The sequence below is a fragment of the Rhamphochromis sp. 'chilingali' genome, assembly GCF_963969265.1.
Source record: "Rhamphochromis sp. 'chilingali' genome assembly, chromosome: 1".
Lineage (NCBI taxonomy): Eukaryota > Metazoa > Chordata > Actinopteri > Cichliformes > Cichlidae > Rhamphochromis > Rhamphochromis sp. 'chilingali'.
In genome coordinates this window covers 14966525-14983530 of record NC_137929.1, presented here as the reverse complement: position 1 = coordinate 14983530, position 17006 = coordinate 14966525, and the positions used below count along the sequence as shown (strand labels likewise).

Here is a 17006-nt window from a genome sequence, read left to right as displayed (position 1 = left end):
GAAGGCACACACCTTAAACGGGAAATGATGGCGCTAATCTCAGGTCTCTCTTTCGCTTTGTTTTTGTCTTACAGTACAAAGAAAATAAAGTTTCTTATGTCTGATGTGCAGCAACAAGTGAAAGAGAGCAACATTTTACATAACACTGGCTCTGCCCTTTGACCACTGCAAACCTGCGGTCGACTTTCGACATTTCAGAAATCTCTTGCCTGAAGAAGCCTGAAGCTCTAGAGTCCATATTCGAACCCTTCATGGCTGTGACATTGACACTGTTAATTGTTACAAATACTTAAGATTGCTCAACTCGCTGAGAAACACATGGAGGACATGGAAAATAAAAGACTAAGACATTATGTTTCTGTGTGCAAATAATGTAACAATGTAACAAATGCAAACATGCAAATAATGTAACAATGTAACAAATGCAAACATGCAAATAATGTAACAATGTAACAAATGCAAACATGCAAATAATGTAACAATGTAACTAGATTTTTAGAAATGCGGTATTAAAGCTCTTACTCTGTTTAACAGCACTTGGGAGATACATTTAAAAAATGACATTTTCATAAATCTGTCCACTTCTGTATTATTTCTAAACTGACTATGAGGTCCAATCAAAAAGCAGGACGTATGCGACTGTGTATGAAAGAAATTAAAGGCATAACACAAACGGTATGAGCATGTTTGCAGGTGAATGTTGTAAAAAGTACTTTGATAACAGCTGATAGCAGCCAGTCTCATTGCAAAACATGCCACATAGAAAAAAAAAACCCAAACCCAATTAGCTATAAATGTAATTTTGGGGTACTGTGGCCATACAGCAAGAAGGTCCTGGGCTCAGATCAGCTGGTGGCCTTTCTGTGTCTGGGTACTCCAGCTTCCTTCCTGTCCTGGGTGCACCCCACCTCCCATTCCCCACAGCCCTTAACTGGATGGAGATGGACAGAACTATATCTCCACCAGCAGAGCAAGCGACCCACGCACTGAGGGCTCGGATGTTTTTGATCGTACATCATTTGATATCTGCTGATTTGACAGCTCTGTAATATTTGTAGCAAAATGTGACATTTAGATTTTGTGTAATATCACATGTTCATCAGCATGTGAAATTTTACTGAATAGCTCCCAGTATAAACTGTACAAATGCAATGCAATCATTTCCAGTCGCTCTCGTAACAGCCAGCCTCGGCCAACCACCTCCCTTTGTGCTAATGTTACAAACAGAAGAGAAAGATGTGCTTACAGCTACTGTACACACAACAGTGCCAGTGTGAAGACGGACGGTTGGTTCGTTTTTCCTTGTTTAGTGACAAACTAACCTGCAGCAGTGTCTCAGCTGAGGGCCGCTTACGAGTGCTTTTAATGAGAGACATCTTCACAAAGCTATGGAAGCCAGCAGACCTGCAGACAGAGGAAGACAAAGATACATGTATCAGCAGTGAGGAAGATACTGATCAGATCACAGGTGCTTATGCACTTGAATTTCAGACCATCAGCAGCACATTTACCACTTGGCTTTGTCCTTAAGTTTTGGAGGCTGGAAGCTGCTCTTGGACATCAGCATCAGCGCTCTGAAAAACAGTGTGAGAGACGTCACTGGACTGGAAAATGTCCAAGCAGCAATCACCCAGAGTCTGCCAAGTCTGTCTGTCTCCAACTGTTTGTCCAGTCCCCATTGTTTGTGCTGACTCACCTCATTGGGTGCAGGTCAAACATGGGCGGCTGCAGCTCTGCCAGCTCGATGGCAGTGATGCCGACGGCCCAGATATCACACAGGTGGTTATAGCCACCCTTCTTCTCCACCGCAGCCACCTCTGGAGCCATCCTGCTCAGAGAGGAAGAGTTAGTGGGCCTGATTCGCAAACAGGTGTGTCCAGGAGTCAACCACTCATATTAACTTTCAATGACAAATCTGTGAAACATCAATATTTGAAGATGGCAGCTGACTGCGAGCGGTCTGTGGCTTTGTTAGAAACTTGATCCTTGAAGTGATCAGGTATCGTTGCAATAACTGTAGCAGTGCTTCACCTAAAGATAAATATGTTTACCTATATGGAGAAAGACAGGTCGTGTGTTTTTTATCACTTTATTGTAAATCGAACTAAAACAAATCTGTCCTTTGCACATTTTCTTTCATAGACTTTGGTTTAGTAGATGCTTTCTGAGGGTTAGTCGGCAACTCATAGACTGACAGACATAGACATGCCATGAAAGTACGAGCACAGGAAAGCTCATCCCAGCACACACACGGGACTGACCTCCATTCTGCGGCTGCTGATGCAAGCCCGCTCTTATGAGGCGGATCGATTTGTCTGGTTAATTCTGATAACGTATGAGGTTAAAAACCCTAACCTTAAACAGGCTGATATATTGAACCGAGGCTATAAAACAGACACGAATTCAGCTAAAGTGAAAGCAGAACACTTAACTGATACTGTGACACAAAAGCACAATAGATGAACCTACAGCTGAGCATAAAGACAAAGAGCGCTGGCAGCATACCAAGCTCACAGTGATAGCAGCACTGTAGAAAAACAGAGAGGTCTGTGTCACCATCGACAGACAGACACTGTTTGCTCAGGGTTTGGTAAGGTTAGGGTTAGTGGTGATGTATTCATCTTACCAGTAAGGAGTTCCAATAAATGACTTCCTCTTGGCCACAGAGGCACTGATCTCTGCTGCGATTCCAAAATCAGCTGGACACAGAGGAGAGACGCAGGGTCACAGTGCAGCTTAAATCCAACATCGTGCTTACCTAAGCCTGCATAAGTACTGCAAATCACACTGACCCAGTTTCACATCTCCACGCTCGGTCAAAAGGATATTGGCTCCCTGCAAAGACAATAAAGATCCAAGCTTGTTCACAGGATGATCCACAGTCTGAGCGTCACTATTAAACAGTAACAACTAAACAGCTGTACCTTTATGTCCCTGTGCATTTTGCCAGTTTCGTGCAAGTGATACAGGCCCTGGAAAAGATGGAAATCAGCCGATTACTGTGAGAATGTATTTAATTACTGCTTAAGTCATGGTTTACAACACTGAACTGGGAAGAGAGAGAAAACATACAGCTGAACTGACTGACTAACAGTCTCCAGGGGTGGCAGAGCGCAGCCAATGATTTGGGCGGTGTTAATGACCCACTGCACAGCACTCCACCCAGGCAGTAGGAGAGCATGCTGTCCCATCTTCATCTAGTCTTGCATGAATCAGGAACAATATCTCTATGTTTCCTTAGTTTGATTTTTGTAACCTTTACGTGCTTTGAATGCAGACTCACTGATCGTGTACAGCACTGGTGAAAGTTTTGGAAGCACTTTTTCTGGTGTTTTTTGCTGTCAGTCTGCAAAGCTGATCATCCAACAAAGCTTTGAGTGGGCAGAAGGTCACGGTCTATGAAAACACAGTGTGCCGTATGGCTGCTGTGGCTCAAGAGGTCAGGTGGGTTTTCCAGCACCACCAGAATGTTGGCAGCTCCTCCCACCTGCGTATCCACCCGCCCCTGGTAAAGACACTGAACCGCATCCTACGCATTTATTGCGGTGAGCATGTGTGTGTGATTGTTTAAAAGGAATTAAAGGAATAAAATGAACTGCAGTGTGAGTACAACTGTATATAGGTGAAAGGGACTTGTAGCACTTCGTTAGAAAGAAAAGAGCTATATCAGGACCAGACCATTTATCATGTTCTACTGCAGAGGCAGTTTCAGAACATCTACAATGCACTTAGTGGTCTGGCACGACTGGAGCTGCTCTGAAGTTGGGAAAAAACACATGACTCATTGTGTCAGCAGGGTGTCTGTAAAGACTTTGCAGTGCAACAGTAACAAGCTTCCTGGACTGAAAAGCCTTACCTGGAGAGTTTCCCTGCACACAAATGCTATCTGCTTCTCCTTCAGTGGACCCGTCACTGTGGAAAAGAGTCTGATTAACAGCTGTGAGACATGAGAGTAAGAGTGGATCATTGTGCCTACTTCCACATCTGCTTTATACCAACTATTCAAATGACTGAGTGTTAAAGTGGTAGTTACAGTTGGACATGCTGGGAAATGCTTCAGCTGCCTCACTCAGACTCATCGGGTGGAAACAGTACTCATATAGTTATGTTTAAACAGCTCCACTATGGTCTTATTCATCCTTATTGGCTCATTTGGAAAGTGTAACGACAGAAAGAAATGCAACATATAGCTTTAGTTTGTGATTTTAGCTTTTTAGTTGTTTCTTGCTTTGCAGTGCCTAAAAATAATTCCTGGTCCTGAGAAGGAAACATTTCCTCTTATTCCTCTCTCTTTGAGTAGTTCACCACTTATATGTTAGGCTAGCAGTCTTTGTTTTTATTTTAATACATATTAGTTGGTTCACAGAAGGACAAACTAGAATCTATGACTGATAATTATTTAATTACATTTCCCTCAATGACAATCCTTTCCCGTATCCAATCCACGTGAGGTACATTCAGAGATTCACCCAGTCAATCACAGGCCCTCATTACTAAGAATGGACGACACTAATTTAATCACATGCTGTGAATTCAGCCGATCGAGGACAGTAGATGCGTCGTGTTCTGACATGAATTTTAGATGTGTGTGTTTTTACCATGGTAGATATCCTGCAGGGAGCCTCCACCGCAGTACTCCATGCAGATCCACAGCTTGGTGTTTCTAAAGAGAGACACTCAGCTTTTATTTGACATGTCTGACATGCGTGCTGCTCTCTGTGGCTGAACAGCTGTGCAGGCATTGGTTAAAAACAAGTACTGCGTTTAAGAAGGAAGCAGACAGGCCTTAATATAATGAAGTCAATGCATTTACTCCCACAAGCACACAGTATCATGCATGAGCTGGTGGGCCAACAATGTAACTAAGCAGTTGAAGGAGTGGGAGAGGAATTCAGCGCGTGCAAGATAAAAGTCAAATTCCACATATTTCAGTCCACCAACAATCTGAGGAATTCCACACATCAGAAAACACCCAGCACCTGTGGTAGCTCCCAAAGTAGGCCACGATGTTTTTGTGCTTGCACTCCTTCATCATGGTAATCTCCTGCTGGATGGGGGTGATGTCATCACCTGAGCACAGACAGCACAGCGAGGGTTTACTGACTCATGACAGCTAACTTCACACAGTTACAGAACAGCAAAACATAGCTAGACAACTGGGAGGACTGGTAGCTTCTCCATGGAGCAAGGGATGTAGTGAATCTGGGAAATTCTTTTAGTGGAAAAAAATACTGCACACCCACGTGGTGCTCAGTGTTATCAGCTGTGTTGGATACAGTGAAATCAGGTCTGTTTTTTACAACTACTCAAATGGCACTATTAGTTATTCAAGGATAGGTTCACTTTTTTTCATTTCTAAGCTAGAAAAGGACTCAATCCGTTCCTTATATCATTCCAGTATAACCCATATACTGGACAATATATACGGGACAAATCCAGAAGAAAATCTTTGTAGTGCAAAACACCTTCCTTTAAAAAGAAGTCCATGAAAGCAAAGATGGCAGTAACAAACACTTACACAAAGCTCCATACAGCATTACCACTTTGACTCTTTAGTACTTTCTATATGAACACAGCAGACTTCTAATAATCGTAGTTATCAGGCCTTTCGTCAATTTTTCACCCATAAATCCTGAAGTTGACCTTTGACTCTGATGGATGTAAAAGAATTTGATTGGATTGTAAACATGACCCCACTCTCACTCACACTTCATCTATAATAAAGAAATGAATATTACTGATAATAGCATAGTGGTGATAGGAGGGCCCAGCCACGCCTCTGTGATCAGAGCAATAACATCACAGTTAGCAACATGTGTGACAAAGCAATATAATAAGCCATTGCTTGATTGCTTAATCCTGTTGTTGCTGTGCTGTAAACTGTAAAACAGCTGATGTGACCCTGAGTAATATTATTTGCAAGTTTCACTGAAACTGACCAATACTGGGAACTATGGACGTTGAATGGACACCTTACTGTGCACTTCCTGTGCTGTGTTTGGGCTTTTAACACACCTGAGTCGAGCTTGACAATCTTGATAGCTGCCAGTTCAGACGTCCTGATGTTTCGAGCCTGAAAGGAAAGCAAAATAGTCTTTATAATAAATAACATATAAGATAAAAGGATACGCAGGTAACTGCACCCAAAAGAAGCACAGTGGCCTGTGTTTGTATAGCGCTTTACTAGTCCCTAAGAACCCCAAAGCGCTTTACACATCCAGTCATCCACACATTCACACACTAGTGACGGTAAGCTACAGTGTAGCCACAGCCACCCTGGGGCGCACTGACAAGAGGCGAGGCTGCCGGACACTAACGCCACCGGGCCCTCTGACCACCACCAGTAGGGAGCAGGTGAAGTGTCTTGCCCAAGGACACAACGACCGAGACTGTCGGAGACGGGGCTTGAACTAGCAACCTTCCGATTACAAGGCGAACTCCCAACTCGTGAGCCACGATCGCCTGCCCGGCCTATTTGGCCAAAAAGCAGAAAGTAGCTTACAGAAAACTGAAGTAAGACAAGACTTTATACGTTTTACAGAGTGAGTGTGTATGTTTGTAACACAAACTTGGACCAATCTGGACGCTGCAATAACAGACAGCACACTCATACACACAGAGTCAAACACATCCTTCAGTGGCTTCGGCAGAGATGGAAAAATATCCAGAGTACATCTTGTCAAGTGGTTAACTGCTTCATTCAGCAGCAAGAAGACTGTTTCACATTCCTAAATGTGGGCAGTGATGAAGGAATATGGGATGCCCGATAGTGTTATTAGAATGGTTCAGTTTAGTGGGAAAGCTGTTGCCTTTTAAACTGGTTCAACAAGGAATGTGAAAACAAAGCAGTAGTTCTGAAATGGGAACATTTTAAATCCAAATGACAAAGCATGAGTAACAATTGTCAGTACCCATATTATACCAAGATGATTATTTCTTGCTACTTTGTTTCCACTACAGCACAAAGTCATGATGATTCTTAATGAATTATGTGTTGAACTGATTTGTGGGACAAACCGTGACGTAACAAAAAGGTGTCCAAAAGCAAAGTGAATGGCAGCTTGGATGTGGCTGACCTTAGTATCACTTAAAATCCTTTTTATTAAATGTGTTGGGAAACACTTTGGGTTAGGGACAATGAGGCCGTTTGGTCCAAGTTGAAAGGAGAGGTCGGTCTGGTGTCCCTAACACACCTAACATAAACAAGAATCATGTATGCACAAAGCAAATTTATAGTATAATTAATGAAAACAATAATGGGGGTTGTAATGTCATGCTCACTCATCCCAAAAGGTTGATTCTGGTCATCTGAAAGTTTTCAGTGGGAGAAACATTTACATCCACACACAGCAGAGCCACCTCGTCAGGCCAGGACTCTGCAGTCTATTTACACCTACAGGCCAGTGACACTCTCTCAATCATGAGGATGTACACATCCTGGACAGGGAGGAACGCTGGTTTGAGGGCGGAGTCAAGGAGCCCATTTACGTGAAAAGGGAAAGACCATCTCTGAATCGAGGAGGGGGCCTAAGGGTACATCTGTCACCATCTTACATGCTGTGATGGCAGCCATTCCCCAACTCTCTGTGAATGGTACTCATGGCCATTAATCTGTGGTTGTTGATTAATGGTCATGACAAGGAAGGAACTGACATCACAGCCAGCCATTGTTCTCCAGTTTCAGTCATTATGCAAATGTACTGTTGATAAGATTTCGGGGAAACCTGCAGTCAGCTGAGACTGAAGTCACCTGGATGACGAAACGTTTCTCCCACTGAGATGAACAGAATCAACCTTTGGGAATAACGAAGGTTTAACACAGTATAAATGTTTTAAATATATGAATGTTTTTGGATGGATTTTAATAAATGTTCTTTATGTGTTTTGATGTGTTTTGAGAGTTGAGCTAGTTACAGTCTGGAAGGACAAGTTCAGAGAACAGGCCCAAGTTTCAGTCACCAGAAGAAAATCCAGGTGTGGAGAGGTGAAGAAGTCGTTTAGAATAAAGGTTTTATTTGCTAGTGACCTAGCATTAACCAGACCCAGCCTGTCAAAAACAGGGTTGATGTCTGGCTGGGACGCACGATTGATGGGATAAAGAATCTGGTGATCAGAATCAAATTGCTTTATTAAACAAAGCGCGCTGTGTGTAGTTGCTGCTCCTCAGGAAAAGTTTCACTTTTGTTCATTGGAGAACAAAACTTCTCTCAATCCACGTTTGAGAGAAAACTATTCAAACAAACACTCCGTGAATAAGGAGAAAAAAGCTGAAGCAACTGAACGTGCTGCATGGCAGTTGAGATATGTGCACCAAAGACTCCACCTCTGTGAAGATGGGGCGATAGATGCCATGAGAGCTGGACAGTAAGATGCAGAAGCACAGGTGTGGTCCATCGGTGAGTCAGTTCCAGGGATCGCCAAGAGACAACCCGAGGTCCAGGGAAAGTTTGTTCAGAAGAACGTGGGACATAGAAAGAACACGAGAACCTCGAGAAATATCAAGGGCTGAGAGAGAAATTCAAGAAGATGTGGAGGGTGAAGACAACAATGGTCCCTGTGGTAATCAGAGCACTCGGGGCAAAGACCCCCAAGCTGAGCGAGTGCCTCCAGCCGATCCCAGAAACATCATCCCAGATCTCTGTCCACACAGTCCTCAGGACCCTCAAGCTCTCGGTCCTCTAGCAGAGGAAGTGCAGCCGACGCTGATGCTCCTACTATGTTATAATTACACTTAACCAACATAACAATTTAACAGATTTTAACAGAAAGAAACTTTCAGCACAACCAAGCAAGAGATTAATAATAACTAATGATTAAATGCACCGTGGGGTATAAACACATAATTAGTAAAAAGGTGGGTGAGGAAAAAACACAGGAGCCTACATCTATTACAGTGAATCTAAGGGAGGATTCAGGGTTACCTGATCCAGCTCTCACTATATGCTTTATAAAAAACAAACATTTTAAGCCCAATATTGAACATGTTGTGGTTTTGAAAGCCTAAGGTGGATTCTCACAGCCGGTGTCAAGCTGCTCCGAACACCAGACGAGGTGTCTGTTTGGGAAATCCAAACTGGAAGCTGGTTCCACAGAAGAGGGGCCTGAAAGCAACTCTGTGCCTCCCATTCTACTTGCAAATAAGAGGTCTATTGGAGTGATATGGTACTACGAGATATATATTGTAAGGTAGATCGTACAATAATAGATACAGAGAAAAACCCAACAATCACATGACCCCCTATGAGCAAGCACTTTGGCGACAGTGGGAAGGAAAAACTCCCTTTTAACAGGAAGAAACCTCCGGCAGAACCAGGCTCAGGGAGGGGCGGCCATCTGCTGCGACCGGTTGGGGTGAGAGAAGGAAGACAGGATAAAAGACATGCTGTGGAAGAGAGACAGAGGTTAACAACAGATATGATTCAATGCAGAGAGGTCTGTTAACACATAGTGAGTGAAGAAGAAACACCCAGTGCATCATGGGAATCCCCAGCAGCCTATGTCTATTGCAGCATAACTAAGGGAGGATTCAGGGTCACCTGGTCCAGCCCTAACTATATGCTTTAGCAAAAAGGAAAGTTTGAAGCCTAATCTTGAAAGTAGAGATAGTGTCTGTCTCCTGAATCCAAACTGGAAGCTGGTTCCACAGAAGAGGGGCCTGAAAACTGAAGGCTCTCCCTCCCATTCTACTTTTAAATACTCTAGGAACAACAAGTAGGCCTGCAGAGCGAGAGCGAAGTGCTCTAATAGGGTGATATGGTACTACAAGGTCATTAAGATAAGATGGGGCCTGATTATTTAAGACCTTGTATGTGAGGAGCAGGATTTTGAATTCTGGATTTAACAGGAAGCCAATGAAGGGAAGCCAAAACAGGAGAAATCTGCTCTCTCTTTCTAGTCCCTGTCAGGACTCTTGCTGCAGCATTTTGGATCAGCTGAAGGCTTTTCAGTGAGTTTTTTGGACATCCTGATAATAATGAATTACAGTCGTCCAGCCTGGAAGTAATAAATGCATGAACTAGAATAGGTGAGAATAAGGAAGGGAACTTTTATGTTAGAACTTTGTTTTTCTAAAACCAACAACAGCACAAGCATGAGTGGCCCACAGACAAGCTGTACCACATATATTTTGCACTGCCTCCCTTTGACCACATAGCTCTCTGCACCAGACGGGCAGTCCCTCGTCTGCCTGCAGACTACAAATATCTCTGCAGGACCACAAGTCCACTTTTCTCCTCTCTCTGCCCATTTGTCAAAGTCGGGCAGTATTTCACAGAAGACTCACACCTCTGCTCTTGTGACCCTTACTGTCCTACATGATGTGCCAAACTATGGGCACTCTTCAACAGATGCACCTCGTTCTCAAGTGAAAAAAGTGTCAATGAGAGATTAACTTGAGAAGGAGATGTACATGTAGTGTCAACCCACAGAGCACCAGAAATACAGTAGCGTCATATGCGTCACATGCGTACCAACGCTGTGGCAGAAAGCAGTTTTGTGGTTTTGACAGCCTGGGTGAGATGCATTCAGCTGGCATAAAGCTGCTCTGTACACCAGACCAGACATATTGTGTTGTGCACAACAAAGATCAATGGTCCCGCGTTATTTAACACGGGGCCAACAGAAGCCAAACTATCAAAAGCGGTCATGGTTAGGAAACTACTGAGGTCCCAGGTGGTGGTAGTCACATATTAACTTTTTTATTTTATTTTATTTTTACACATCTATTGCAAAAAAATATGTCAATGTTATTATTTATGTGATGCATTACTCTGTATTTTGGATTACTTGGTGCAAAACCTTCAATACTGTTCTTCTTCTGCTCCGTGACTATGCAAAGGTCCCACTTTGTGATGTTTGCAGGCACAAAGTATCACAACCTTAGTGAAGACACACACACACACACACAGAGAAATGGAAAAAGTGTACTTTGAGTTAGCACATGAGTCAACACATAAGCACAGCTCAGAAAGGCATTAAAAATAACACCAGAGCACCAAAGCATCCACTCTGGGTTGAGAGAGCAGTACACCAAGAGCAGACTGACTAACCTGAGCAGCACCTGGACTACAACAAAGCCTCAACTTTCAATTTATTTATACATCGACAAATCACAACAACAGTTGTCAGTTAATGCAGATCAATGCCCCACACATGGATGTGCTTGGCACTGTACAACACTAATAACATACATTAGGAACTCAGTGAGACTGTGGAAGGAAACACTGGAGGCGTGAACTGCAGGGCAATTCCACATGTCACCATCAAGTGCAGAGTATACCAAGCTGATGCACTGCCCCCACTGGATCTGACATATTCAGACTGTATAAGTGTGGCCAAATGGTGGGAAAGTGAGGTGGAGCGGCTAGAAGGCATGATAGCATACATCCAGGACAGCTACAAGTACCTGGGTATTCCACAGACTAACGGAAACCATGAGGATTCAGGAAGGTGAAGCCAAAACCTCCAGAAGGTGCTGAAAACCCATCTGAACTGTAGGGATAGAATCCAGGCTATCATTACCAGTAATGAGCTACTCAATAACAAGCTGGCCACAGGATGGAAAGATGCCACTGAAGTCAAGACATGAAATCTCCTCACAGTCCACCCACAGTCCTGACGCTGTTCAAGCAACAGGTGAGGATTGGTGAGCGTCAGAGCTACGATCTAGAAGGAAACACGGACTATCCACAAATATACACCCAGAGACCTTTATTTAAACTGCACCCACACTCTACAGAGAGGAGACGTCTAAAACTCAGGATAGTTTGATTACATCAGAAAGGGTTACATTAAACTGCAACGTATGGACAACACAGGCTGTGGACTCATGTATCACAGTAAGAGCTCATTGTCTCCCAGAGGACTGGTGATGGCTATCTCACACCCAAAATGCCAAAGTAGTCAACATACGTTTGTTTTCAGTTGGATGGGAGTGAAAACAGTTCGGTTTGTCAGGTGCATGTAGCATTTATGACGGGATTTAGTGCCAGCTGGTCAGCCTGTGTCTGTCTGACATACAATATCAACAGAGAACCACGTTAAAGCAGAATAAACTAAAATACATGAAAATAAAATTAAAAAACATCAATAACAAAACGTCTGTGAAGGTTCTCAGTCATCCAGGTCATCATAGTTCGTAGGTCACACAAGCCACACCCGCTTACACACCTTGGCTCATGTGATTAGGTAGAGGATCAATAGGGGGTCCACGACCCTCTTGGGGACACTCCCAAAGGGCCTAAATCTGGGACTCTCCACCAGTCGCTCTTAGAACTGAAGACGCTTCTTGGATGAGAGGTGAACTCTTCAGGAAACTTAAAGAAGTCCAGACGCTTTTCTTTCCAAGCTCATCAACAACACATGAATGTCAGCAGATCTGATTAAACAGAAAAGTGTCTTTTAAAAGACTCCACAGAGTCGCTTAAACGTAGCCGGAGTGGTAAACTGTTCCAGACCCTTGGTGCCCAGCTCTGTCTGTCATGGTCCGATTGAGTGTCTGGGAATTTTCCATCTGGAGCCTGCGTTTTCCTGTCTCAAGGTCTCACCTGAAATCTGTTGGCGGCTAATCAGCAGAGGGAATCTTCAAACTGCTCTCCTCCAGTTTTTCAGCTACCTTCTGGTGGTAACTAGGCCTTCATGTTCCTCATGCCTCTAGTTCCCCGCCACTTTTTCAAATCTACTGGACGCTGGTCACGCCTGCGAATATTGTGTTTGCAGGTATACACAGCAAACTGTTTTAAGAACCAGTTGGACCCACACACACGTACTGGCCTATCTTATCTTATTCATAGCCTTTTCCTTTTTTGTTTTCTTTAGGTCACGAGCAGTTGTCCAAGCATTTCACTGCATATCGTACTGTGTATGACTGTGTACGTGACAAATAAAATTTGAATTTGAATTTGAATTTGATTTGGCCCTGGGTCCGTTTTAGTATGAACTGGCCGGAAAATGGACCCAACAGATCCAATGCAGACTGCAACTGCTAAACAGGGATCTGGGCTCGTTCACTGCCTCATTATAAGAATGGAGCAGTTCTTTAAAATATTGTATATGGACAATCAAACTTGCAGTCGACTGACAGGGTTAAATAAACATCAGCTCTCGAAATATTCAAGTGCGTTGGCCGTCTCTCACAGTCCAAAGACATCCACACATTTTAGGTTATTCTAACTCACTCATGGTTGACAAGTAGATAAATTACTTAAAGGGTACAGAACTCTGCACTGTATAAAAGTACATTAAATGTGTATAAATAAATAAATGTATTTAAATTGTAGTCTAAAGTGCGTTGACTGGTCAGGTAGACAAGAAAACTGTTACATAAAAGCTCATTCAGTCCATTTTCTCTGATTTGCCCTCCTGGTTGGAGCTCTGCTTCCTGCCTGCTCCACTGACTGACATACATACCTGGGCAAATATCCAACAGCTCAATAAGCTATCTTGAAGTTGAATGTTTCTAATGATTGTAAACTACACTCGACACTGAGTTTACCCTGCCGCCTCGCTGTCCACAGGTTAGACAGTCTCACAGACAGCTGCTAGTTAAAGTAGATTAGAGCTAAAGTAGATGTTTTAAGGGGTGTATATATTTTCAGCTTCCTCATGTCTGCCTGAGTACAACAGTCATCACTAGCCACTCACTCCGATGATGTCACATGGACACAATTTCATTCTGGCCATCCACAACAAACAAGGCAGCGATAAATGGGATAAGCACTTTGGCTCAACACAACCTGTGGCCCGCCTCTATTCACTTCCTGTTTTCTTTCCTGTTCCACCGCAGAGCTTCCTGTGACTGCACTCATAGTAACATCTCTGGCAGGCTTTTCATGCAGCCAGGCATGAAATAACACCCAGCCTGGGTTACGTACAAACGGTGGTGGAAGAGGAAGCGTCACGGCACTTTGATCAGGCTCCCACATGACCTGTGACGATGCTGTGTTTTGCTAAACTGCAGTGTGCCGTTTCCCACTGAATGCAAATGTTAAAGTGGAGCGTGCGTGGCCTTTCACACTAACAACAGGTTTCACCAAACAATGAAACTGGAAACCTTTGAGTCAAGAAACCAGGTGAATTTGAGCTTATACAGTTACATTTACTAAAAAGTGAGATATTAAAGTCAGATTGTTGGCATCACATTCTAACACGTTTGAACTGGGACTTAAAAAGCTGCAAAAGGCTCTGAAACTGTGGAAATAACTTCTTACAGTTTCAGCCTACAATTTTCAGGTTGACATGCGCCATCTCAGCTTTGCATTTTTGTGTTTCTGATCCTGGTCTAGCACGAATGAGCAAAAAGAGGAAAAAAGCAGCAGTGAAAACCCACACGCACTGATCTGATCACATGCTAACAGCGAGACAGCCAATCGGGTTTAAGACATTCAACTTGAACCTTGTATTTGTCACGTACAGAACTGGAGAGAGAAATGCTAAAAGCTAACTGACAGCATCACAACAGCTCAACACCAAACTGTAAGACGAGCACTTTAATAAAAATGAGATCATTCTGGTTCATATAAACCACACAAGGCTTTTCAGCAGTCTGACAGAAAAATGCCAAATTGTAACAAAATCACCATTTTGTGTCTGTGCACTCTAACTCCAACCAGTGTTGTTACAGTTGCGTATTTTAATCTGAACGATTTTATTTTTGAACTAACACATGGCACTACGACATGTTCAACTATAATGAGGACGATGAAGAACATTGATATTTTAAAAAATCAAACCTTTTTATAAAAGTAATATTTGGGAAGCTTCACTTTATCACGACAAATCCGTTTTTATGAATCAAGTCAAAAGTTGAAACATTCTAAATGTATAAAAAAAGCATTTATGCTACAAAGTCAGAAGCAGTCTGCATCTGATTGGCTATGCTCTGTTAGAGATGTACACTTTGAATAACAGTAATGTTCTGACAGTCACATGTGCAGCCCTCGCTCTTGACTCACAGCTCCACCAATCCTGTAATCGTTGTGGGAGATGAAAACGGGCTATTGTCTGGTGTGTTGCTCACAAAGGCTGCAAAATGTCCAAATGTTACTGTCCTACAAATATGCTGCAGAATGTCAGCATGTAGCTTTGCTTTCAGATGAGATCAGCTGTCACTGACACTGTTAGCTCCCTTTTGTTTGTACTGCTGCTTTAAAAGAAAGTGGGACTAGCAGATATAAGAAATATAAAAGAATTGCATCCACGTAAACTTCTGCTCCACTAAAGAGGTACTGAGAAAAAAATATCTTGTTCTGCCCTTTAATTCTGCAGTGATCTGAAAGTGCTGTAACTCAATTTAAGCACATAATTCCTCTACTGTTATCTTTTTTAATGCCAGAGGAGCTACCTGAAGTCTGCTCCCACAAATCCAAATCAGAAGTACTTGACACCCTGTTATAACTCTCACACGTGCACCTTAAAGCAGGTAACTCATAAGCTGGCATCATTATCAGTGAGCATGGAAGAATAGTTTGCTGCTTTAAGAAAAAACCCTACGTCTTACTGCTCATCGCTGATTAAAGACAATAAGAACAACCCCAGGTTTCTCTTCAGCACTGTAGCCAGGCTGACAGTCAGAGCTCTGTAATGACTTCATGAACGTCTTCACAAATAAAATTTTAATCATTAGAGAAAAAATTATTCAAAGCCATGCCATAGATGAAACATTCAGTATAACAGCTTTAACACCTGGTGACATTTCCTATCAATCTTCTGTTTACTTCAATTATTTATTCCCCTGAACCATCAACGGGTCCTTTAGACCCTATTCCTACAAGACTGCTGAAAGACATTACACCAAAACTTCTTGAAAGAGTAGCTGCCAAGAGGTTAACTAATCATTTGCAGAAGTTTATTTAAATTTCAGTTTCAGTCGGGATTCAGAATAGTGAAAGTTACAATTGATCTTCTTATGGCCTCTGACAGTGGACTCGTCTCTGTGCTTGTCCTGCTACACCTCAGTGCATGCGACCATAATATTTAACTTACTGCATGCCGTAGCTGGTTTGTATCATATCTATCTAATTGTTTATATAAATGGAGACTCCATAAACAACTAGAGGTTAATTATGGAGTTCCACAGGGTTCAGTGCTAGGACCAATTCTGTTTACACTATACATGCTTCTCTTAGGCAGCATCATTAGAAGACATAGCATACATTTTCACTGCTATGCAGAGGATACCTACCTTCTATCAATCTATCAAGCTAGGTAACAAACACCAATTAGTTAAACTGCATAAATATCTTATAGACACAAAGACCTGGATCAGCTCTAACTTCCTGCTTCTTAATTCAGATAAAGCTGAAGTTATTGGACTTGGCCCTAAAAGTCTTAGAAATATGGTAATTCAGATGCTTAGTGTGGATGGCACTACCTCAGGACATTCTAGGAGACATTTTTGAACACAACACGTCTTTCAATGTGCATATAAAACAAATATGTAGGACTGCTTCCTGCCATTTGCACAGTATCTCTAAAATTAGAAATATCCTGTCTCAGATTGATGCTGAAAAACTAGTTGATGCATCCCTTACTTCCAGGCTAGACTACTGTTATTGTCAGGCTCTCCTAAAAACTCCCTGAAAAGCCTTCAGTTAATCCAAAAATACCCAATCACCCATTTTTCCTTTGTATAGTAATAATAGCAGCAAAACACATCAACAGTTGCTTCAAGGTACTTAAGAAACTCCAACAATCAGATGTCCCCTCTATGAGCAAACAGCTGCTTGCTCATAGCAGGGGGGCCTGGTCTTAGTTACACTGCCATGGGTCTAGCCTGCTGGGGGCTTCCCATGATGCACTGCATAGTGTTGCTATTATATTCATCACTTTTCACTCACAATGTGTTTATACACACCTCTGCATTTAATTAGCAGTTATTGCCATAGGTGGCTGACAAAATGCCATGCTCTCAGACACTTGTGAGCTTGTTGTGCACACTAGTGAACATCGCTGTATCACTAACACTGAGGCTGTGCTATCTCACAATCGGCACCTATGCCTATCCCAAT

General features: G+C 42.7%; 1 protein-coding gene across 2 annotated transcripts in view; it reads right to left on the bottom strand.

The window, feature by feature from the left end:
- map4k2 (mitogen-activated protein kinase kinase kinase kinase 2) overlaps positions 1-17006 on the bottom strand; it is a 54580-nt gene that overhangs the window by 33634 nt on the left and 3940 nt on the right. For both annotated transcript variants that reach the window (XR_013971058.1, XM_080877989.1), the window contains exons 2-11: positions 6016-6073; positions 4980-5070; positions 4599-4663; positions 3857-3912; positions 2925-2972; positions 2793-2835; positions 2627-2699; positions 1697-1828; positions 1512-1574; positions 1323-1404 (exon numbers count right to left, since the gene is read on the bottom strand). Coding sequence is in view for 1 of the 2 variants with exons in the window: in XM_080877989.1 (XP_080734115.1) it covers positions 1323-1404; positions 1512-1574; positions 1697-1828; positions 2627-2699; positions 2793-2835; positions 2925-2972; positions 3857-3912; positions 4599-4663; positions 4980-5070; positions 6016-6073 (711 nt within the window). In the remaining variant the exon portion in view is untranslated. The remainder of the gene's footprint in view (positions 1-1322; positions 1405-1511; positions 1575-1696; positions 1829-2626; positions 2700-2792; positions 2836-2924; positions 2973-3856; positions 3913-4598; positions 4664-4979; positions 5071-6015; positions 6074-17006) is intronic.